Source organism: Hemicordylus capensis, chromosome 13 (assembly GCF_027244095.1).
Source record: "Hemicordylus capensis ecotype Gifberg chromosome 13, rHemCap1.1.pri, whole genome shotgun sequence".
Classification (NCBI taxonomy): domain Eukaryota; kingdom Metazoa; phylum Chordata; class Lepidosauria; order Squamata; family Cordylidae; genus Hemicordylus; species Hemicordylus capensis.
This window is the reverse complement of record NC_069669.1, coordinates 15573271-15596161: the sequence shown is the minus strand read 5'-3', so window position 1 is coordinate 15596161 and position 22891 is coordinate 15573271. Positions and strand designations below refer to the sequence as shown.

The 22891-nt window shown below is 45.9% G+C and overlaps 3 protein-coding genes across 9 annotated transcripts in view; 2 read left to right on the top strand and 1 right to left on the bottom strand.

Moving 5' to 3' along the window:
• Positions 1-8872, top strand: part of SNX8 (sorting nexin 8) — a 43064-nt gene extending 34192 nt beyond the window's left edge. For all 5 annotated transcript variants that reach the window (XM_053276592.1, XM_053276591.1, XM_053276595.1 and 2 more), the window contains exons 9-11: positions 366-515; positions 1586-1735; positions 3875-8872. In XM_053276592.1, coding sequence (XP_053132567.1) covers positions 366-515; positions 1586-1735; positions 3875-3964 — 390 coding nt within the window. In that variant the 3' untranslated portion in view covers positions 3965-8872. The remainder of the gene's footprint in view (positions 1-365; positions 516-1585; positions 1736-3874) is intronic.
• Positions 8873-10007: 1135 nt separating this feature from the next.
• Positions 10008-14267, bottom strand: NUDT1 (nudix hydrolase 1). Of its 2 annotated transcripts, none has more exons than XM_053276598.1 (4): positions 13994-14267; positions 12102-12263; positions 11569-11714; positions 10008-10574 (listed from the first exon to the last, which is right to left on the bottom strand). In XM_053276598.1, the coding sequence occupies exons 2-4, from the start codon at positions 12251-12253 to the stop codon at positions 10402-10404; spliced, it is 471 nt and encodes a 156-aa protein (XP_053132573.1). In that variant the 5' UTR covers positions 12254-12263; positions 13994-14267; the 3' UTR covers positions 10008-10401. The 2 variants fall into 2 exon arrangements, with proteins under 2 accessions (XP_053132573.1, XP_053132575.1); XM_053276600.1 differs by lacking the exon at positions 13994-14267 and adding an exon at positions 13843-13958.
• On the top strand, positions 14249-21734 carry MRM2 (mitochondrial rRNA methyltransferase 2). 2 transcript variants are annotated; one of them, XM_053276597.1, is made up of 3 exons: positions 14249-14374; positions 16420-16709; positions 20757-21734. In XM_053276597.1, the coding sequence occupies exons 1-3, from the start codon at positions 14367-14369 to the stop codon at positions 21188-21190; spliced, it is 732 nt and encodes a 243-aa protein (XP_053132572.1). In that variant the 5' UTR covers positions 14249-14366; the 3' UTR covers positions 21191-21734. The 2 variants fall into 2 exon arrangements, with proteins under 2 accessions (XP_053132572.1, XP_053132571.1); XM_053276596.1 differs by lacking the exon at positions 14249-14374 and adding an exon at positions 15389-15451.
• The last annotated feature ends 1157 nt before the right edge of the window (positions 21735-22891 follow it).

Genomic DNA, 22891 nt, shown 5'->3' with positions numbered 1-22891 from the left:
AAAAAATAATAATTCAAAAGGCCCTCCTTGGAACAGACTGCAGATCACTGCAGATCAAAGATTGTATGTATTTGATCAATAGGGCTACTCAGCCCCCCCCCCCTCTGTTGGGCTGGGTCACTTAAACAAACCAACAAACCAGACAACACCTTGTTTAGAAACTGGAAATCCTAAAGCTCCTTTTAAAAAATAAATAAAAATAACTTTTTAGCATTGTTCTCCGGTGCTGTAGATTTCTCTGTTCTCATCTCCCCATCCCGACTACCAGACCATCCTCTGTGGATTAGTGGAGTCATGCTCTGGCCACTGCTCCAAAAACAGAAGATCCAAGGGCTTATGACCTTGCTTTTCTCTTTGCAATCCAGGATCTGTGCGAGAGGCACGAAAAGGGAGTTCTGCACAAGCACCAGAGAGCCTTGCATAAATATAGCATGATGAAGAGGCAGATGATGAGCGCCACTGTACAGAACAAGGAGCCGGAGTCCGTGGAGCAGTTGGAATCCCGAATTGTAGAGGTATGATAGTGTGTGCCTGCTCACTTAACTCTTGGGCAGTGTTCCCTGTAAGAGGGATTCCCAGATATTGTTGACAACAACTCCCATAATCCCCAGCCAAAGGCCATTGTAGCTGGGAATGCTGGGAGCTGTAGTCAACAACGTCTGGGAATCCCTCTTACAGGGAGCACAGCTCTTGGGGCTCTGTGTGCTTTGTGATTTCTGCCCAAGGGCAGACAAATATCCTACTGTTTTGTTCTGCGAAGGATTCCTTCTTTCTGATCACAAAAGGGAAATTGTGCTCTTGGGAGGAGTTCGTTTCAGGAGAGGCTTCCATTTGTGGAGTGGGAAGTTATGCTTCAACACCTAGGATCTGTTGTAGGGTGAAGGATTCCATCTCCTGAGAACCTTAGTTTTCAATCTTTTAAACATTTTTTTAAAAAGCAAGTTTCTAGCCCTCATGCCTTTGGGAAGTGCCTGGTAGGATTTCTGAAGCTAGAAGGGGCTTGGCAAGGTTGTAGGTGGCCAGGAGGTTTAGTGAGTCTTTTCCAACCCTACCTGGAACATGCTGCCAGGAAGTGAGCCTGGGACCTTCTGCATATAAGAGAGTGTCTTCTCTGTCATGAACCCTGCCTCCTATTAAGATTATCTGGAGAAATATCCGGTTACAGTTCCTGCAAACATGTTTGGTGGTGACTTGGGACCAGGGCTTTGGAATATGCTCCCTGCTGAAAGAAGAGCATCTCCTTCTCTGTTTGCTTTTAGGAAGCCCCTGAAGATGTACCTGTTTTCCCCGGCCTTCAACTGAGACTCAGTTTTTCTAGTTTTAATGTGTTATTAATGTGTTTTTATCTATGATGATTTTATCTTTTTATGAATGTTAAATGATATGCAAAGGAAGCAGCCTTCTGTCGAGTCAGATCATTGTCCAGCTAGCTCAGTGTGATATTCTCTGACTTGCAGCAGCTCTACAGAGATTCAGACAGGCAAGCCTAGACCTACCCGGAGGTGCTGGATAAATATGGTATTTATATCCTATCCTTGGTGCTCTTCAAAGCATCCTGGTGATTTCCCCCTCTCCTTTTTCACAGCAGGAGAATGCTATCCTGACCATGGAGCTGCGCAATTATTTCTCTCTCTATTGCCTGCATCAAGAGACTCAACTGATCCACATCTACTTGCCTCTCACCTCTCACATCTTGGGGGCTTTCGTCAACTCTCAGATCCAAGGCCATAAGGAGGTGGGCATCTTCTCATGTTGTACCTTTTAACCCTTTGCAATATAAACAGGTGGTTTGATGGCACAGCGGGGAAATGACTTGACTAGCAAGCCAGAGGTTGCTGGTTCCAATCCCCGCTGGTATGTTTCCCAGACTATGTTTCCCAGACTATGGGAAACACCTATATTAATATAGGAAGACGCTGAAAGGCATCATCTCATACTGCACGGGACCGGAGGAAGCAATAATGGTCAACCCCTCCTGTATTCTCCCAAAGACAGCCACAGGGCTCAACGGCACACTTTACTTTACCTTTATGGATCAGACTTCCTTTCTGCTTTTTCTATCATAATAGCAAGATAGTCTCTAGAGAGTTAATCCCTTTTGGACTTGGCTAAGGCAGATTTGGGGATGGAGCTGTAGCTCAGTGGCAGAGCATCTGCTTTGCATGCAGAAATTCCCAGGTTCAATCCCTGACAGCATCTCTAGGCAGGGCTGGGAAAGACTCCTACCTGACGCTGCCAGTCAGTGTCCAGGGATTCTCAACGTTGGGCCCCCAGATGTCATTGGATTTCAACTCCCATAATCCCCAGCCCCAGTGGCCTTTGGTTGGGGATTATGGGAGTTGAAGTCCAATAACATCTAGGGACTCAATGTTAAGAATCCCTGGTTTAGACAATACTGAGCTAGATGAACCAATGGTCTGATTCGGTATAAGGCAGCTTTCTATGTTCTTAATTCCCTCTTAGCCAATGCTTTTCCATTAGCAAATGTGTGTTTGTGTTTCTGAATCCTGCTTTTTCTGTGCTGCTAAAGAGAAATGTCATAACTGCCCGTTAGACCTTTACTGTGCTTTCTAGGCACAATTTATTCAATATACTGAATGTAGCTTTATTCAGTTCAGTTCACTTTATTGCGGTCTTTGATCAAATACACAATACAGATCAAATAAATCTACCCTGAGGGTAGATATGAATATAAACACATACATGCATATACATATTAAAAATCAGAAAATTGAGATTTTTAAAAAAAGGATAAAACAAAATTAAAAAGAAAAAGGAGGGACAATTAAAATTGACCATTTCTGACACACGATGAGCGAATTTTAATCGCAGCCATGCAGAATTTGTCTACTGAGTGCGAGACATGAGTCTATCAGAAAGAAATAAGTTTATATAAAATTCATCCAAATTGTCAGGGTATCTAAGAATGAGAGGAGCAATATATTTGGAAGGCAGCTCATGACAGAAAGAACAATACAGAAGCACATGGCCAACCATCTCAATATTCTCACTTTCACAAGGGCACCGTTTCTCCAAAAAAGGAGACCCTGTACCTACCCTCTAGTACTGCTGCACGTCTAGCCGAGTCAGTGTCAGGGCTCTTCTGTGTGCTGGATATATCAGGTCATACAGGTACTGAGCTGGTTTTTGTGAGGGCTTGGTGCCTGGCTTAAATCTGCCTGGCGTTCCATATCAATAATACGCCTCTTAAGGATCAGCATAGCGTTATCCAAGCCCAGAGGGAGAAGATATTCCATTGACAGCCTATATGATTTTAGCTTTTCAGTAATTAGATGCACAATCAGAAGGGTGTTCATCCTTAAAAATTAGGGGAGCTAGGCCAGAAGGGGAATAAATCAATTTCAACCAAAAGCTGAAGATATATAAATCCAGGCAATGTAGCTTTATGAGTGCATAACTGCTCATGTATCATTTTTCTCAGCAGAGGGTCATGACTTAAAGAGACCCTTCCAAAAAAAGCAAGCAAGCAATTAACCCAAAGCATTATGGGTCGTTTTGAGGGTTTCTTTAAAACGGTTGCTTGCCAAGGAAAACTGGCCAGGAGTTTAGTCTTCTGTGTAATGTTTTTGTAAATGTTTAGAGCTTTATCTCAGGGCTGCACAACGTTGGCTTTCCAGTTGATGTTGGATTGCAACCTCCATCATCCTTGGTTACAGAAGCCAATGATCAGGGATTATGGGAGTTGTAGTCCAATGTCTGCAGGAGGGCCAAAGTTGTGCACCCTGTCTTACGAGGGGTGTGTATGTGTGTGTGTGTGTGTAAGTAAATTATTGCTGCTTCAGACATGATCCCTCAAGGATGTTGATGACGCAACTAAATGACCTATTGTACCATTTTCTTCTTTTGCCTTTAGATGAGCAAAGTCTGGAATGAACTGAAGCCCAAGCTGGGCTGCCTCTTCGGGGGATCCAGCAATGCATCGACGCTGCCAGTGTCGTCTTAGGAGAACAACTTATTTTCTAGTTAATTTTGAGGACTTTGGGCAGGGCTGGGAGGTCCAGAGGGAGTTGGCCTAAGGGACCTGTGTATGCAGATCTTCAAAAGGATCCTCCCTCTTGCTAGAGTTTTACCTTTGCTGCTTTGAGCTGCTCTGTGATTAATGGACTGCCTGGAAATGTGACAGTGCCTAGACACACACACACACACACACACACACACACACACACACACACACACACACAGTTGAGCGATCTCTTGCCTTTTTATTATTATTATTATTATTATTTCTATTTTTGAAGTACTTTGGAGTGGGGCTGAGTTTCCTAATCCCAGAAACCTCCTTTTGTGCTCTGCTTGACAGAATGCTAGGAGTGTTCTGTTGCTGATCACCTTCTGTTGCTGAAGGTTTTCTTTAACCTTCTCTGTTTTATACCTCCTTGTGCCCATCGTGGACCATGCCTTGAAAGCAGGGCTGAGCAGCTAGAGGGCCCTTGGCCGAATCCGGCCCTGACTGGAATGTGCTGCTTCTCATTTTCCATCCCTGGGGCAATAATGGGCAGAGAAGGAACAGCTGAGGTCAGGCCAGGCCAGTAAGTGGGGTGGGATTTTGAGCCTTCATCCCCTCCCTCTTCTTAAAGTGGCCTTCCAGCAAAAGTTGTGCTGATGTGGGACCAAAGGGCTGCTTGAAATAGGACCGATTTTCTACCTGGAGAGAACTTGTGTGTAGGAAACCTATTGAGGGTGTGTGGACTTCCTTACCCATTAGTGGTCTGTCTTTCTGTCCCTCTCTGGCTGTTTTTTTAAAAAATTACTATGTATGTACATACTGCAAAATCAAGAGACATGCAATCACCAGATGTGACTATCTGCATGCAGAGTGTCTAACCCCAATCTGTAATAGTTCGTGTTGGAAGAAGCCAGAAGATTTCCAGCCACAGAAGATGTGTAAAGTGTTTGCGTCATTCAGCTTCTAAACTCAAAGGTCTCACAAGATGACTGTGTGGGGAAGGAAAACATAAAAGTTTCTCCCGTACTGCTATAATCATTGGCAGGCAGCCGAATCCTTACTGGTAGGATTCAGTTCCAATATGAAACAAGGTAGGAGGGAGGGGAGCACGATCGTTCGTGTGAGAGATGGGTCAGGTGGGCGCACCGTGTACTTAGACTCTCTCCCCAATATTTCACTGAGCTCCCATCTTGCTCACAATCATGGTCATGTGAACAAGGCTGATTCTGCTTTGGAGTGGCAATTCTGACTTACCTTGGATGAGGCTAGAAGCATATAGATAAGCTTTCTCAGAGAGGGCTGGATGACAGGCATGTTTCAGATCCTGATTGACATGGGAGGTATTACTCCCGACAAGGTCTTCCTTTGGCTGGATTGATACAATTTGATAAATTGTACAACTTTCGGCAAGATGTAAGACAGATATAACACTTACAGAGTAGTGGGGCTGGCTTGAAAGTAGCCTTGCCAAGCTCACTTCAAACGTATCTGTCCCCAAGGTTGAGCTCTGGTGGGTGAGGGGAACAGTTCTGCAGCAGGAATTGATTGTGCATAGTATGGATTGGCTGGTATCCATGCTGCCACCAAAATACTTTCCCCCAATCACCAGAACCAAAATCTTTTTTTCTTTTTGAGAAAATAAGTGAAGGATAAATGTTCGTATTGTGTTTGTTTAAAAAAAAAGGGAAAAAGGAAAGCAGGCTGCTTGATGCATGAGGTGAAGGACTAGACTGATGGCTGAGATGGTGTTAGATTTGCAGGTGAGTGTGCTTGTCTTGCCAGTTACAAAGCCTGGCTCATGCTTTAGATGAGGAATCCATTGTGTCTTCTCTTATGTCTGGCTTCCTCTTCAAGATGCTCCATTTGGGAGGCATTTTGTTGTGGGGGGAAACATGTCTGTCTGGTTCCTTACAGGCTTCTCAACTTTTCCCAAGACAATCTTTTCAGACGGAGAAAGGCAAACTGAATCTTGTGCACAAGCTCCAGTCTTAGCAGCATCCCCCAAAACACACCTTCCTTTGTGATGCCTTTTTTTGGATATAGTACCTGAGCCATCTGGGGGGTGGGGTCAGTGCCATCTCAGGAACAAATGCTCACTGTGATATTTGACAAGTTCTGCACCCCTAGAGAAGGAAAAGAAGTGATCGCATTGCAAGACCATCGGCATTCAGTGTGTTCTCCTACTTTGATTGTCCTGACCATCGGGCCTGCAGCGGCCACATTTGCAATGGCAGTTACAAAGCTTTAAAAAGTGTTAAGAACTCAAACACTCTTATACAATTCTATCCGTGTTGTCAGAGGAATGGGAATGGGCAGGAGTGTCCTCCAAAGATGACTCCATCAAGAGAGTACAGCTGTGTGTTCATTGTCACCCTCTTTCCTCTGTTCAAAAATGACTACAATCTTACCCTAGTTGTTTGTGGGTAGGGATAAAGGAGGGCTGATAACACAGAGAAAGCTATAAGCACAACAATACTATCACCTGTTTTCAGTCTCGGAGGTGGGGGCAGATGTTGTCAAAAGTCATGATGAGTATTAGTCCTTTGAGATGGTACTGATGTTCCCAATTTGTAGGCCTGGCTCACAGGCTAATAGAGGGATGAGGAGACCTCCCATCTTCTCTGCCTGACCTTGCTTTTCTGAAGTGTAACCTCTTTGTTTCTCAAGCAAAAGTTACAGACCTGTCGTAGGAGGGGGATTGAAGGTTGCTAACACAGACCAGTTCCAAGACTACAGCAGCACCCAGCTCTGGCGCTGGGTCTTTTACTGATCTAGGACCAAACCGCTTGTTCAGGCTGGTGTTAAGGCATTCTCCCTGGTCCTTGGGCCATAAGCTTAAGCCCAGTCAGCCAGACTCGTGCAGAGTCAAGCAAATTTCTTCTTTTCCTCGGCAGAAAATCTGACTTGCCTCTTCCTTGATATGTGGCGACAGTATATATATTTTTGAAAGTGTTTATAATGGGAGTTTAAAATGTTAACCTTATTTTTTCTGTCTTCAGTTAGAGGAGCAAGGGGGTTATTTTTTCCCTTAAGAAAAACAAACAAACAAACAAACAAACAAACAAACAAACAAACAAATTCAGATAAGCTAATAGTTTGAGGCAGGGCCCTCCCTTCCCCCTTGCAGAAATGGCTTCTTTATGAACAAGACCGCTCAGATCAGGCCTCTTGTGAAATGATTATGTAACTGCTTTGCTTGCATCTCAGATCACACTGACTCCTGTGGTGCGAGATGGTGAAATGTGGGGAGTGTTCTGTTAGGGCTTGGGCAAGGGGCCCAGTAGCAGGATGGCGCATGCTGTGCCCGAGCCAATTTCGCAACAAAGGCTCAGAAACAGCAGGCCCCAGGACCACCTGAGAGGAGAGCTGGTTCGGTGGGAGCAAGCATGGATGGTCCCGTTTTCTAAGCAGGGTCCACCCTGGTTTGCATTTGAATGGGAGACTTCCTGTGTGAGCACTGTAAGTAAGATATTTCCCTTAAGGGCTGGGGCCCCTCCAGGAAGAGTATCTGTATGTAATTCAGCTTGCATGCAGAAGGTACCAAGTTCCCTCCCTGGTATCGCCAAGACAGGGCTGAGAGAGATTCCTGCCTGCAACCTTGGAGAAGCCGCTGCCAGTCTGTGCAGACAATACTGAGCTAGATGGACCAAGGGCCCGATGCTGCCACCCACTAACGGTTCAGCAGGCACCACCATCTTCTCTACTTCAAAACAACTGTAGAGGCTTGTTGGTACATGCACCATCTGATCTGTCGGTTGTGCTCAAAGGCAGAGGTAAATCCAGCATTCTCAAGCCAACTTAATGGAGAAACCAAGGCGCAGTTCTAAGCACGCTTACCATTTGAACTGGGGGTGGATATTAACGTATCTAATAAATGTGTACAGCAAACGTGAGTCCCCAGGTGTTGGACTACAATTCCCAAGGGCTTTTGGCCATAACGGCCGGAGGCCCTTGGGAGTTGTAGTCCATCATCACCTAGCGACACAAGTTTGAGAACTTCTGTATAGTATTAGATTTCAGAGCTGTCCTCTTAGACATGCTTATTCTGAAGTGAACCCTACGGAGTTCAATGGGGCTTACTCTTTCATGTGCGCATAGGGTTGTAACATTACTAGGAAACAAGCCTCATTTAAATCAACTGGACTAACTTCCAGAAGTTTAGGATTGAGAGTATATGCTAAATATTTCCTTTCCTTTCCTGCCAAGGAAGGATAACGATGTAAAATTACTTCTCAAAGAGGAAATCTTGGACAGAAAATCCAGTCTCTGCTGGGAGAGCAGCTCCAATGCTGCTTCCTGAGGAAACTAGTTCCTTTAGAGGAGCGGGTTACGTAAGAAAGAACTACCAAACAGGCAATACATATCTTAAAGGTAGGAGTTCTCAAACTTGGATCTCCAGATGTTGCCAGACTATAACTTCTATCACCCCCAGCCACAATGGGCAACAGCCTTTGGGAGTTGTTGTCCAGCAACATCTAGGTACCCCCCACCGCCTGCCTTAAAGGGAAAGTTGATGTCCCAAGAATGTCAACAGGAAACTTCCCCATGTTTTAATCTCTGGCTTCCTTGCTTTCCAAGCAATACCTTTACTAAGCCAACAGTTGAAAGTGTGCGTATGTATCTTTTTCTTCTCCAGTCTCTTTGGATTTTGCAAGCTTTGGAACATTGTAGGTTTGTATTAAGCCAATCTATCCTTCACTTCCTCCCTCCCCTGCTTTGCAAAAATAGGGTTTGTGTTTTTTTAAAATAAAGCACTTTATCAAACTGCAGGAATTAGTCTTACTACAGCTGGTAGAGTTAAACAATGTTTACAGATTATGACATTCCAAAACAGAAAAAAAGTTACAAAAACTTGTATTTGTAAGAGATGTATAAAACTTGTATATAAAAAAAATCTACATGTTATTTCAGTTGCCCATGTGTCGCTACTTCTGAAGGTCGTGGGAGCAAGGGTGGGTAGTGGCATCGGGCTTGGTGATGCAAACCCCTATTGTGTGATTTCAGATAACTCTGGACATCCTGTGATGTCAGACACTCAAAAGACTCAAAAGTCAACCTTGAACTTCTGAAGTTGGAAAGCTGCTAGAAGGTTGCAATGTCCTTAGACACAGCACGTAGTTCTTGATCATGTGTGAGCAAACAACCACATAGGAGAAGGGGGGAGTGATAGTGGGCGGGTCCAGGCAGCTTTTCCTCCTGCCTTGCCAAAATGTTGGTAAGGGAGCAGGATAGCCTGATGCTTCCCTTCCAGTTCCCCCCTCCTGTCTCACTCTCTCACACACACTCCCCACCTCCGAGTGGTATGCTCACACACACAATGACAAACTGGAAAAGCATAGCTCCTGAAGCTGGGTAGGGCAGTTCTTGATCATGTGAACATCCCTAGTCCTTGGAATTTTCTGCCACATGTTCTGCACTGGAGGGCTAGCTTATGCACCATTATTTATTGTTTGTTTATTAGGAACATAGGAAGCTGCCATATACTGAGTCAGACCACTGGTCCATCTAGCTCAGTATAGTCTTCACAGACTGGCAGTGGCTTCTCCAAGGTTGCAGGCAGGTTGGAGACAGCCCTATCTTGGAGATACTTCTAGGGAGGGAACTTGGAACCTTCTGCTCTTCCCAGAGCAACTCCATCCCCTGAGGGGAATATCTTACAGTGCTCACACTTCTAGTCTCCCATTCATATGCAAGCAGGGCAGACCCTGCTTAGCTATGGGGACAAGTCATGCTTGCTACCACAAGACCAGCAGTCAGGCACCAGCAAGGGCCTCAAGTTTAACAACTCCTGCTCTAGGCTACCTTTTCAGGGTGTGTTTGGAGCTGTGAGACTCTCCTCCCCCAGGCACGTAACGCAATAGCAACTCTTCAAAATATAGATTTGTTCAGCCATGTTTACAGCTGGACATGACAGCTGATACTACACCTTGAGTTCCCTCTTCCCTCCATCTGTTCAAGTCAAGAGGACTTCCACCTGGAAACATTTTGGATCCAGGCTGCAGAGCTTCTAGCCAAGAAAAGAGAAGCTGAACCACCCCTATGCAAATCTAAATTTACTCTGGCATGGAGAAGCTGGTCCCCTTGCTAGAACACAATACAGAAAAAAAAATGACGCTTCGTGAGCAGACTCCAGCTGAGCTGCCAAGGCTTTCAGTAAAAAGCTTAAAGACGGTGTGTGTATGTGTGTGTGTGCTGAAGCCAAGGCTGTGGCTACCAGGGCATGGCAGCCACGTCCGAAGCCGCACCGAACATGCATGAAAAACTGGTGTTCTCTGTTCTACAAAGGGAGCCATTGCTTCATTTTCTCTTTTAATTATCTATGTAGGTCTCCACTGTGGAGCTGATGAGGAGGACTGTTGTGATGGTTGCCCAATATGGGCCGCCATTTCCATCCCAGCCAGGAAGGTGTCCAGTGTTCCGTTCTTGGCCGCCTCTTACACTTTCTCCACTTCTTTCAGGGTGTAGTCTAAGATAGTGTCCTGCCCTTGGAATTTGAAATAGCCAAGGAATAGTTTCTTCTGAAGCAGGAGGGGAAACCAGTAGATGTCATCAGGCCACATGTTCTTGAAGGGGACTTTGTCCAGTGGAAACCACTGGGGGCGCATTTCTGCAATGGAGAAAACACACACAAATGGGGAAGAGAAATTTTATTTGCCGCCTGATATATACACACCTCTGTTTTATAAATCTCTCTCTCTCTCTCTCTCTCTCTCTCACACACACACACACACACACACACACACACACACACGGATGTCAACAGAGTATGTTTTTTCTCAGGGAGCTTTGTACTCTTGTTTTCACTTCTCATAAACAGTTGGGCCAGTCTTCCGATTGTTTAAAAAAAAAAAAACTGTTTCACCCGTGGCAACTTCGAAACAGCACACTCTTGACAGGTCTCTTTTGTGACCTGCAAGGTATACAGCCCGTTTTAAAGCATTATGCCTCTTACTTGGTGAGTTCTACTCACCTACACCAAGTAACTGGTCTTGTGGTAGGAAGTATGACTTGTCCCTTTTGCTAGGCAAGGTTTGCCCTGGTTGCATATAAATGGGAGACTAGAAGTGTGAGCACTGGAAGGTATTCCCCTTAAGGGATGGGAAGAACAGAAAGTTTCAGGTTCCCGCCCTGGCAGCATCTCCAAGATACCTCTGAGAGAGACTCCCGCCTGCAATCTTGGAGAAGCCGCTGCCAGTCTGGGTAGACAATACTGAGCTAGATGGACCAAGGGTCTGACTCAGTAGATGGCAGCTTCCTATGTAACTCAGTTGTTGTTATTAATTCAATTTCTATACCACCCTTCCAAAAATGGCTCAAGGTGGTTTACACAAAGAAACAACAAACAAATAAGATTCTACCCTCTCCCCAAAGGGCTCACAGTCTAAGATAAACACCAGCAACACTCACTGGAGAAGTTATATGAAGTTATGTGAAAGCTCCCCATGTCTCCCCAGGTAATTTGGGGGGATGACAAAAGAGTCTACTGTACAGTCAGTAAAGTCACCAGTAAAGAAGGGCCTTTGAATAAGATCGGACAAGTCCAAACAAACAAGAAGGGCAAACTCTGTTGTGCTGCTGCTCCATCCTAACCCAATTCCTACCATCGCTTTCTGTGGGGTCTCCTTGGAAATCGTCGGCTCTGAAGATATGGACTTCCATCAGCTCCGTGTTGCCCACAAACTCAAATGTGATCAGGCCCATCTTCTGTAAGGTGTCCACTGTCAGTCCACTCTCCTCCTGTAGCTCCCTGAACAAAAACAAGCAAAGTTAACTTGGGGAAGCAACAGGAGAGCAGTATTACCTTCGTGCCCTGCTACGGGCTTCTCAGCGGCAACTGGTTGTCCAGTCTGGGAAACAGGATGCTGCATTAGATGGATAAAATAAATAAAGGCAATCTGGAAGAAGCACAGTACTCCTAGAGATATATCCCAGGGTACTTTGTACAAGCTAAGCACGTCTAGGCCTGGGCAGTGTCTGGATGGGGAACCCCACGGATGTCACCTTGAGTTGTATGATAATGAATTTTTTAAAATTAAATAATATAAATAGAAATAAACAGCAATCTATACAGGTGCAAGGGACCTGTGTTCTCCTGGTCACACAAGACAACAGATCCAGGCGTCATTCCACTCACCTTCTGGCTGCCTGCTCCACAGTTTCGCCTGGCTGCACCTTCCCTCCAAAGCCATTCCAGAGTCCAACTCCAAAGCCACGTTTCTTCATACCCAGCAGGACTCTGTGAGGCTGCACAACCAGCACCAGCGTGAATAACTTGGTTGTTAGCATGCTGCCCACTCTGTAGTGGGAAGGACACAGGCAGTCAGGCATTTTGCTCAGGCAAAATGAAGCGTAGTAGTCCACAAAAGAAAACAAACAAGACATTCCTCAACATCTATGGCCCCACCCTATACATACTTTACCGTTATTAAAATATTTGCAGCTTAATTCAGCTCGGGGCAGCTCACAAAAATAAAATAGACAGAACAATGTAAGTTAATAAAGTTCCAGTAAAAGAATTGCACCCAGTTAAAACCAGATGTATACGAAGATTCAGAAAGCAAATAAAAAAGAAAAAGTCTCTCTAAAAAGATGACTTCCAATGTTCCTTTAAAATGCAGAGAGAAAGTGAGAGAGAGCATGCGTGCATGGTGAAACTCTTCTGGGAGGGCATTCCAAAATTGAGGGACCACTACCAAAAAGGCCCTGTCTCTAGTCCCTGCCAATCCATGGAAATATAAGTTCTCTTCAGATCAGCCTGTCTAATTGCCAAGGAAAAGCCTGTTTCTATGCACATATAGGTAAGTCTAAAATGGTTTGTTTTAAGTGAGCTTAGGCATGCCTAACCGTGTATAAAATCAGTCTATAAAACTACAATCCTATGCAAAATTATTTTGGAGGGAGCCCCGAGCCCCATTTTACTGAGACACAACAAGCAAGCTTGTGAAGGGTCAGTCTAAGAGTGAGGGTAGAATCTTATTTGTTTGTTGTTTCTTTGTGGGGGCTCAGAATCTGAGCCCCTGGTGGCGCAGTGGTAAAAACTGCCGCCCTGTAACCAGAAGGTTACAAGTTCGATCCTGACCAGGGGCTCAAGGTTCTCTTGCATTGGATAATGAGTGTGCAGCTTAGCTCTGGCCACTTGGTTAACAGGGAGCTGCTTTCTCACCCTTCTGCATCACACCTGTTGTGGCTGCATGTGGTTTGGATCAGGTGAGTCAAGTAACTTTACGCACGTGCACCGGGCACTTCCAGTCTGGCGCGCACAAGGGCGGCAAGGAGGTACACTGCCACACCACAGGACCATTTTAAAACACAGTGCCGGTGGGGGAAATGGGTGGGGGAAAGCACCTTCCCTGCTCCTTAAAATGTAAACCATCACCCCCGCATGCACATCCCTAGAGTAAAGCCGATGGTGGCTGCTTGCACTCACTGGGATTGCCAGGTTTTCAACTGGACACTACAGCTGGGCTTACACATCACATTCATCTCCATGCTGCAGAAACCTTCCAAGGTCTGCTTTCATATTGGCTGATTTATTTATTGATTGGTTTCACTGGCTGCAAATTGATCTAGGACTACAAGGACTATATACTGCTTTTCCACCCAAGTTCTCAAAGTGGTTTACACAGAAAAATAGTTGCTTTCCTGTTCCCAAAGGGCTCACAGTTTAAAGAAGAAACAGAAGACAGACACCAGCAACAGACACCATAGGGATGCTGTGCTGGGGGCGTGGAGGGGTACGGTTGCTCTACTCTTGCTAAATACATGAGAATCGCCACTTTAAAAGGTGCCTCTTTGCTCAGTTAGCAGGGGCCTGCTACTGAAGATTAAGAGCAGACCAGGCCCTTTTCAATTATTATTTTAACCCCTACACTCACCCCTGAACATGTGCAGAGTGTGGTCCACGCTCCACTGAGTAATCACAGTCTCCCTTCCTTCAAAGACACCCATTGCCAGGGAGCCTCAAGCCCTGCGCCCTTTCATTTTAACAATCAGATGCTTCTCGCAGCCCCCTTCCATTATATTTACCGGTAAGATCAGAGAAGGAGCTTCTCTAGCAAGGCGGGAAACCAGCACCGGCTGCAAGAGAAGGAGACAGACAGACCTAGGCGGGGGGAGAGAGGCGGAAAAGGCTCCAGGAGGAAGAAGGGGAAAAAAAGGGCTGCAGGCCTGGAGACTATCTAGCCTTCCTTCAACCTGAGGATCAGTCAGAGATCTTTTCTGCCGCTTCGCGCCTGCCTCTCTGTGCTTCTGCTCCGGTCCAGTTGTGCTGCGGAACGTAGGATGCGTCGCTACGTTTCCCGGGGGACGCCTGAAGGAACGTACCAGTTTGGTGCATCCCAGAAAAAGGTCCCTCCCCCTTTCTCCTCCGGCTCGGGGAAGCGGCTCGACTTGAGAGGCCATGAGTCGGTGAGCCGCTGCAAACGGGCGCCTGCTGTTTAGAAACTGAGCAGGATGCGGGTTTTTTTCTCTCTTTGTTTTGGCCAGGCATGGAGATTTGGGCGTGGTAGCAGCTTCAGACGTTGCCTTGCTGCCTGCGGTCTGCTACAAGCCCAGCCAGGCGGCATGCGAGCAGGGAAAAGGGGGCAGCCCCACAGTCAGGGATCTTGATCTGGAGGCAGCCAGGGTTTCCCGCTGGGCTCAACGGCCAGGCTGCTGCGCTGTCCCTGGAATAGCGGCCTAACCGCCAGAAATGCAACAGATGGAGTAGTATCCATTGCGGCCTGTCTGATTCTTGTGCAGCGCTTCAAAATATGGGAGCCTGGCTCTAAAAGGGGGAGAATTCTTTATGATTATTTGCTACATTTTTATACTGCCTTTCTTCCTTGACAAAGGCACCCAAAGCGGTTTATAATATTAAAAGATGCAAATTACAGGAGATTAATAAAACGCCGTCTCAGGCTGTTGGTCTTTTCAGGAGTCGGGGACAAGAGCTCCCTGGCCTGGGTGCCTCCTTTCTTGCCATCCTCTCAGGGCACCCTGTTTGTATGTTCCACCTGAAAAAGCTGGTGTGGTATTTGGAAGCTGCTTGCTAAGGGAAGGCCAACTAATGGCTCAGTGTGGAAGCAACCTGCCTAGAGATTGCAGGAGGCTGTTGGTTCGAATCCTCACTAGTGTTTCTCCCAGACTATGGGAAACTCCTATATCGGGCAGCAGCGATATAGGAAGGTGCTGAAAGGCATCATCTCATACTGCGTGGGAGATGGCAATGGTCAGCCCTTCCTGTATTCTATCAAGAAAACCACAGGGCTCTGTGGTCTCCAGGAGTTGACACCGACTCGACAGCACAACTTTTACTTTACTTTATTGTAAGCTACCCTGAGTGGTCTTCAGAACTGAAGGCAAAATAAAAAAATACGTTTTAAGGACTATGCCATGAATATAGGAGGTACAACCTTTCCTTTTTTTTTTTTTTTAGGGAAAGGAAAGTGGGAACAGCAATTTGAGAATGGTAAATGCTGAAAAACTGTATGGATGTGATCAATGGTAATTCAGCCTGAGCAGAGTATGGAACAGACAAAGTTGGGTTAACTCACAACAATAAGATAGGCACACGATACAATAAAAGTAATAAAATTAAGTAAATTAAAAATAAAAAAATTCAGATTAAAAACCACAATTATTAGGTTCAAATTAAATCTGAAAATTATAAAAAGCTAAGGAACTTTTAGCTTTATAACCGTTCACTTATTGCCTGGTATTGGGCAAGTCCTGATTTTGTAATCCCATGGGAATTCACTTAACACGGTTGCAGTGTGAGCGTATGCCACAGATGTGCAATGCTATGTGAACTGAGGTTGCATTCCTAAGATGGGAGGAATCGGGTACCCTCCAGCCTATTTATTTCAGTATACTTCTACATAGCCAGGCCTGCTTAGAACTGAGATGTTACTTAGATGCAAATCCCACTGGAGTTGATGGGGTGGATGTAATTTGGTTGGGCTTTGACCAAATCTTAAATAAAGAGATAATTGGCAGGAATAATAATAAACCATGAAGTCTGGTGGGATGCCACATTATCCTGTCTGCTTCAGAACTTGACACATCTGCCGTTGAATCCTTCTATACTACAAAGGATTTGGGGGCATGTTCTGGGATGCATACATACTCCATACTGGCCAAACCTTTGGGGCCTGATCATCACTCTGCATGAACTGAGAATACACCCTCAACCTTCCCCCAAATTCTCCTGCCATATAGTAGGAGAAGAGCAGATGGGCAAGGTGTCGTTCAAGGAAGCTTGCTTGCTATTACTGATGAAATGGAGGGGCCCTCTGTAATCTTCTGAGCTACCCCTATGGTCCCTGTCACACAGTTTGAAACCTACAGGCTCCGAGAAACAAATGAGTGAGGAGAACCCGCGCAGGCTGTTGCTAAATTCTAGACCCCTGCCTAGTGCCATCACAAGAGCTGTACACATTCAGCAACATAACGACTTGCCTCTTTTTAAACAGGTGTTGGACATCAGCAAGCCTGTTGCTTCAGTGCCGGAGGATCCACACAGTAGCACCATGTCTGAAGAACAAAACCGGAGCAGAGCACCGTTGGCTGGAGCGGCATTTCAATGACCCGTATGTGAAGAAATCCAAAAAGCAGAACTATCGGTGCCGGAGTGCCTTCAAACTCCTGGAAATTGACGAGAAACACAGCATCCTTCATCCTGGGCTGCATGCGATAGACTGTGGCACAGCGCCTGGTGCTTGGGCACAGGTTGTGGTAGAGAAAGTCAATGCTACAGGTGCTGGTGAGTACATTTAGGAGAAGAGCCAGCCTTTGCTAACATGGACACCTGGCTTCCCAAACATCATGTTTTTAAAAAAAGCATAAGTATATAGCCCTCATAGTTTTGGCAAGATGTATGGAAATGTGCATTCCTTAGAAACCAGAGATTGTTCAGTATAACTTAAGGAGTTTGTCTACATCACTAGCTGATTCTAATACTGGTTAGGCACTACCAGGGATCCAGCCTCAGCCAGCCCTGTGCTATGGCAACCTGCTGACACCAGGTAGAATTCTTTATTGCTGTGGCTGGCTCTACCCAATAAGTTTGGGCATTCTTTACCTTTTTCAGAACTGATAGAATAGTAAGGCAGTTTGGTATGGAGTGGGAATGATAGACAAAAGTATAACAACAAAGATTCAAAAGTTTTAGTTAGTTCAAAGAAAGTAGTGAAAGTCAAACAGTTATTTTATAACCGTTAGAGCTTAGAAGAATTGCAGTTACACATCTGAGCAAAAGAACAATCAAAAGTTGGAATAGCCGGCTCTTCTAGCTTGACTTAGGCCTTGCAAAATTGTCTCACCAGAGCTCCCAGACCAGCCTCTTCTTCAGGCCTCTCTGATCACTGCAGCAGGTTTGACTCCTTAGGAACATCGGAAGCTTCCATATACTGAGTCAGACCATTGGTCTATCAAGCTCAGTATTGTCTTCACAGACTGGCAGCGGCTTCTCCAAGGCTGCAGGCAGGAATCTCTCTCGCCCTCTCTTGGAGATGCTGCCAGGGAGGGAACTTGGGACCTTGATGCTCTTCCCAGAGTGACTCCATCCCCTGAGGGGAAGATCTTCCAGTGCTCACACTTCTAGTCTCCCATTCATATGCAACCAGGGCGGACTCTGCTTAGCTAAGGGGACAAGTCATGCTTGTTACCACAAGACCAGCTCTCCTCTCCATAATGTTCCTATGTTTGTCTTCTTCTCTGCCATACTCTGGCAGAATTGGCCTCTCCTTTCTGCAGCAGCCATTCCAAAGGATTTCACCCCCCTCCGAGAGTTTTCAGCTTTTAGTGATTTCAGCTCTGTGATATTCCTCTTTTTTTCAGCAGCTTCTGGCACCTTTCTCAGCTCCACCTCTGTTGATTCCAGGCTGACTTCTCCAGACTGACCAACTGTCTCCAGTGTGGGACAGCCTCCCTTATATGCTTAAGCTTTCCCCTTCATTTTTGAAGTGCACCCAGTCAGAATTAACTTATATTTTTCTCCATTTTTAAAAGCAAGCCAGTTCAGTTTAATCTCCCTTTCCCTCCTAAACCAACCTGTGATCTGAAATTGTGAACTTTTGACGTGCTACACAACACAATAGGGGGAATATGTAGACACTTCAAAATGCAAGCAGCAGAAAGATAATAAGCAATTGGACACAAAATGGAGGATTAATCCTCATCCTCCACAGGCATGTTGTGTTTTTGTTAGAGAGAGAGGGTGGGGGAGGAGAGAGAGAATAAATTACTGTAGCCAGTATATAATTACTCTACCCAGACATATACTTTTTAAATAAATTGCTGTACAATAGCTGCCCAACAACCCCTAAATCATTATTTATTTTTATTTCTCTGTGTAAACTGCTTTGGGAACTTTTGTTGAAAAGTGGTATATAAATATTGGTCGTGGTAGAAGTAGTAAATAAATAAGGCACACAAGTGAGCAAAGATATACAATCTAAATATCATGGTCTTTGGCTTGGAAAGTTTCCCCCCCCTCTTTCAGATCTGTTTTCTTCATTGCCAAAGACCATTTAATATCACTGGTGTTCCCGGATTGTCTCTCAGGGCCTTAATTCAATTCATTAATGTCAGTAGAGTACTCTGATGGTGGAAAATATTGTTGCTATTGGCTGACTGGACTGACTCGACGGCACTATGAAACAACGATAGATGGAGATGATTTCTGAAATATTGATCTTTATAGAAACGCTTGCTCTTAAAACTGCTTGCTAAAAATAAGTTTACGAGCCGGAATGGATTAGGAGGCTTGGCAGGCCTGACAGTACTTTGTCAGCATCTGCGTAGGAGGGCTGTGCACAGTGAATGCAAGAAACCTTCATTAGAGACCTGCAAGGAAGTTTCTCCATCCATCTACCTGCAGATGGTAGCTTCCCTCAGGGACTGTAATGCTGAACTGAAAGCTGGGGAGGACAGGGGAAACGATCTCACAGAAGAAGTATTTGATTGCTCTGCAAACAAAGAAAGTCCTCCTTCACACAGCACACAAGCAACTTGTGAAATGCATTGCCTCTTTCAAAGGGAGCGAATTTGGCTTTCACTTCTTATTTGGAAGTTCTAAATTCCAAGACAGCGGTGCCACTGATGATCACTTGGTGGAGAACAGACAGTGGGGAGTGGGCGGGCTGTTGCCTTCATCTCCTGCTTGTGGGCTTCCTGGAGACATCTGGTGGGCCACTGTGGGAAACAGGATGCTAGACTAGATGTACCATTGGTCTGATCCAGCAAGGCTGTTGCCTTTGGTTCACCACCACCACCATGATAAGCAACTTGATTTGCAGGTGCAAGATCTTTTGGACTAGTATTTCAGTCTTGCTAGCAGTCCACAAAAATTATTAGTCCTCATATAGTCCTGTTAGCTTATATGCTCACTGATACCCATATTGGCCATAGGCCAGTAGCCTGAAAGGGAAAACACAGTAAACTCAGTTATCTTGCCTTTGATAAGAACATGAGAACACCCTTGCTGGATCAGGCCCAGGAAGGCCCATCTAGTCTAGCCTCCTGTGCCACACAGCGGCCCACCAGATGCTGCTGGAAGCCTACAGGCAGGAGCTGAGGCATGCCCTCTCTCCTGCTGTTGCTCCCCTGAAACTGGATGGATGCTTCCCTGTCTAGTTGCCTGGAGGGCATTCTTAATCTGCCACAGGTGAATGGCTGTTTACAAGCCTTTGGTATCTGGCAGCCTGGACCAGCAGACTAGGGGGTCCCCAGATGTTGTTGGAGTACACCACTTTTGGCCATTGTGGCTGGGGATGACGAGAGTTACAGTCCAACAACATCCGAGGACCCGAGTCTGAGAGTCACACTATATTTTATGCAGTGTTCTTTTCCTTTTCACAAACATGTGGTCACTTGCCCTGCGTTTTCAGGGACCGAGGGTGATGCAGCTTGAAAGACCGAGGGCCAATTCTCACGATCCTTATCTGGGGAGGTGGAGTAGCCAGGCTGAGAGTTATACGGGCTCCTTATTGGTGATCGTCAGAATTCTACAGTCGAGGTGGGCAGAGGAAATGATTGTCTGCAAGCTGGCTACGGAGGCGGGTGGCTGGGTGAACTTGTACCCAGCTCCCGAATGAAGGTGGAGGGAAAGCACTCCTCCCGCCTCTTTACCCAGTTCGCAGATGAGGATCCCACCCCTGCAGAATTTTCATGGCGGCCAGTCGGGAGCGCACAGGGCTCATGTACTCAGTCTTGCTGCTCTTCAGGGAAGTAATTAGGGGGTGCCCAATGGGGCACAGGCCCTTCATGAATTGCTCAGAGCCCCGAATCCCACCAGCCACCTCCCTGCTCCCCAACAACAACGACGACAGCTTTATGTGTTAGTCCCCCATAACACATTTTTCTCTTCCAGAAAGGAAGTGCAGTCATGCAGGCACCTGCCCAGAGCATGGGAGAGAGCTCCTAGCTTCACCTAGCGCTCTGCTGCCACCACCTTCGTGGGTGCTGTACAGTGTTCCCTCTATCAGGGATTCCCAGCTGTTGTTGACTACAACTCCCAGAATCCCCAGCTGCTTGGTTTTTGCTTGGGGGTTATGGGAGTTGTAGTCAACAACATCTGGGAATCCCTGTTAGAGGGAACACTGGTGCTGTATTATAAGGACATTAGAGGCTTTAAAAAAGTTATTATTCTGGTGGCGGAGGGGGAGGGGGTGGTATGACTGAGTTTAATTATCCAAAGGCGGGCTGCTTTTAAGTACCTAGCAATGCCCGGCTGCTGCTCCCCTGAAGAGGATTGTGATAATAGTCCTGTTATTGGCCTGCCTCCTTATGTTGACTCTTTCTTTCCTAGACCCAGCTGCCCCAGTTGGTTTTGTGCTCGGAGTTGACCTTCTGCAGATTTCCCCTCTGGAAGGAGCAGTCTTCTTGCCTCATGCCAACATCGCAGATCCAGACACCCAAAAGAGAATCCAGGAGCTGCTGCCGAAAGGGAAGGTGGACATTATCCTGAGCGACATGGCGCCCAACGCAACGGGAATCCGGGAACTAGATCATCAGAAGCTGATCAGCCTCTGCTTTGCCCTCTTGGATCTGGCCCCTCACATTTTGCATCCTGGAGGGACCATGCTCTGTAAGTTCTGGGATGGTAAGGACAGCCATCTCCTGCAGAAGAAACTGAAGCAGGACTTCAGGGAAGTGAGAACCATCAAACCCCAAGCCTGTCGGAAGGAATCTGCCGAGGTATATTACCTGGCAAGATCTTATAAAACCAAACATACCACATGAGCAGGACCAGCACCTTTTGGCTGTGCTTTGTATGGGTCAGTTGCAGAACATTTGATTAACGCTACAGAGAGATTTCAGTGGACTTGAGCCTGTTTAACTACCCAGGGCAAATTGGAGATTTTCTGGAAACTGGAATGTTCAGAAGTGACAGAATCAATGAGCCTAATTGTGGAAGAAGCACAAGGAGTGACTTTGAAGAAGCAAGGGGCACTATTTATTGGCAGTTGCGATAGAGATAGAAATTGTCCAGAAATGTCTGTTTGGTTTTATCATTTGAACCACTGGCCACAACAATCTACAGTGTCGCACGAAATGCTGGCTACTCACCAGACAATCACTTATATACATCCAGGATATAAATAGAGAGATATGAATCAACTTTACTCCACTGGAAACAACCTATTGACTTTATTTTTTAAAACTTGGCAAATATTGTTTGTACAAAGTGTAGTGTGTATGTGCACGCAAAATAGGACATTGACCTATGCAGTTGTGTAGCTTGTGCCATTCAAAACAATAATTAAAAAACAATTGCCCATGCTGATCACAGAGATTTTAGGAACTGGGCCCGTACTGGTGAAAGACGGACACGAAGAGGAAGATAGTGGTGAGGAATAAAAAAGAAAAAGGCAACTTCTAAGTTTGCTTTGTTTGGGAATGCTGAGAAGGATGTTTGATCATGTCCAGTGTGTGAGATGTTTATTCCCTTTCTGCTCCCCATCTCATCAAGGGTGGGATATGCAGAATAGGCTTTGAAGGGGCGGTTTCTCTGGAGTAGAGAAGATGCTTAGCTGGTCCTTCTTCAATTGAGTTTATTACATAGGAAGCTGCCATATACTGAGTCAGACCCTTGGTCCATCTAGCTCAGCATTGTCTACACAGACTGGCAGCAGCTTCTCCAAGTTTGCAGTCAGGAGTCTCTCTCAGCCCTGTCTTGGGGGAGGGAACTTGAGACATGCTCTTCCCAGAGCAGCCCCATCCCTTAAGGGGAATTTCTTCTCATACTTCTAGTCTCCCATTCATATGCAACCTGGTGGACCCTGCTTAGCAAAGGGGACAATTCATCCTCGCTACCACAAGACCAGCTCTCCTCCTATTCACAAATCTGCAGGTAGCAAAGGGCCTATACCCCTGGTCGGCGACAGGTTTTAGTGGGTGGCTAGTGTGAGAAGCATCACGGGGCAAAATCCCACCCTTTACTCAAAAGGACCTGCCAGCGCATCCTGTATCAAAACTCCCTGTTCTTTCCACACATTGCTTTCACCTCAGGGTCTGTAACTGAGCTCTAAATGATAGAGATGCAGGAAAAGGTTTATGGCATTCCATGAGTTTGCAAGGGCCTCTTTGGTACTCCCCAACTTGGCCTCAGTGTCCAGGAGGGATGCTATAAGATGTACCCTCTGGTTGCACAGAACCCAGCTGTTTCTGCCCTTTATATGTGCAGCCTTGCTTCTAGTAAGTTGCTGCTGCTGATAACCTCAGTTTCTGGTAGACTGAATTCAACTGTGAAACTCACTGGACGACTCTGGGCCTAAACTACATCACAGGGTTGTTGTGAGGATAAAAATAACCTGAGCTCCTCTGAGGAAGAGTGGGATACAAGTCTAAAATTTAAAAAAGTCCGAGAAGCCTTGGGTTCCCTCTTTGTATGGACCCAGCAACGTAACTCATAATCAACAACAAAAACGACATTTATATTCC

Excerpts from the sequence above, each read along its gene's own strand:
- NUDT1 (XM_053276598.1), bottom strand. The coding sequence starts at position 12,253 with ATGCTAACAACCAAGTTATTCACGCTGGTGCTGGTTGTGCAGCCTCAC. Across the intron at positions 11,715-12,101 it reads GTGGAGCAGGCAGCCAGAAG|GGAGCTACAGGAGGAGAGTG; the intron begins GTGAGTGGAATG and ends GTTTTTGTTCAG. Across the intron at positions 10,575-11,568 it reads AGACCCCACAGAAAGCGATG|AAATGCGCCCCCAGTGGTTT; the intron begins GTAGGAATTGGG and ends TCTCCATTGCAG.
- MRM2 (XM_053276596.1), top strand. The coding sequence starts at position 15,414 with ATGGTAAATGCTGAAAAACTGTATGGATGTGATCAATG. Across the intron at positions 15,452-16,419 it reads CTGTATGGATGTGATCAATG|GTGTTGGACATCAGCAAGCC; the intron begins GTAATTCAGCCT and ends CTTTTTAAACAG. Across the intron at positions 16,710-20,756 it reads AGTCAATGCTACAGGTGCTG|ACCCAGCTGCCCCAGTTGGT; the intron begins GTGAGTACATTT and ends TTTCTTTCCTAG.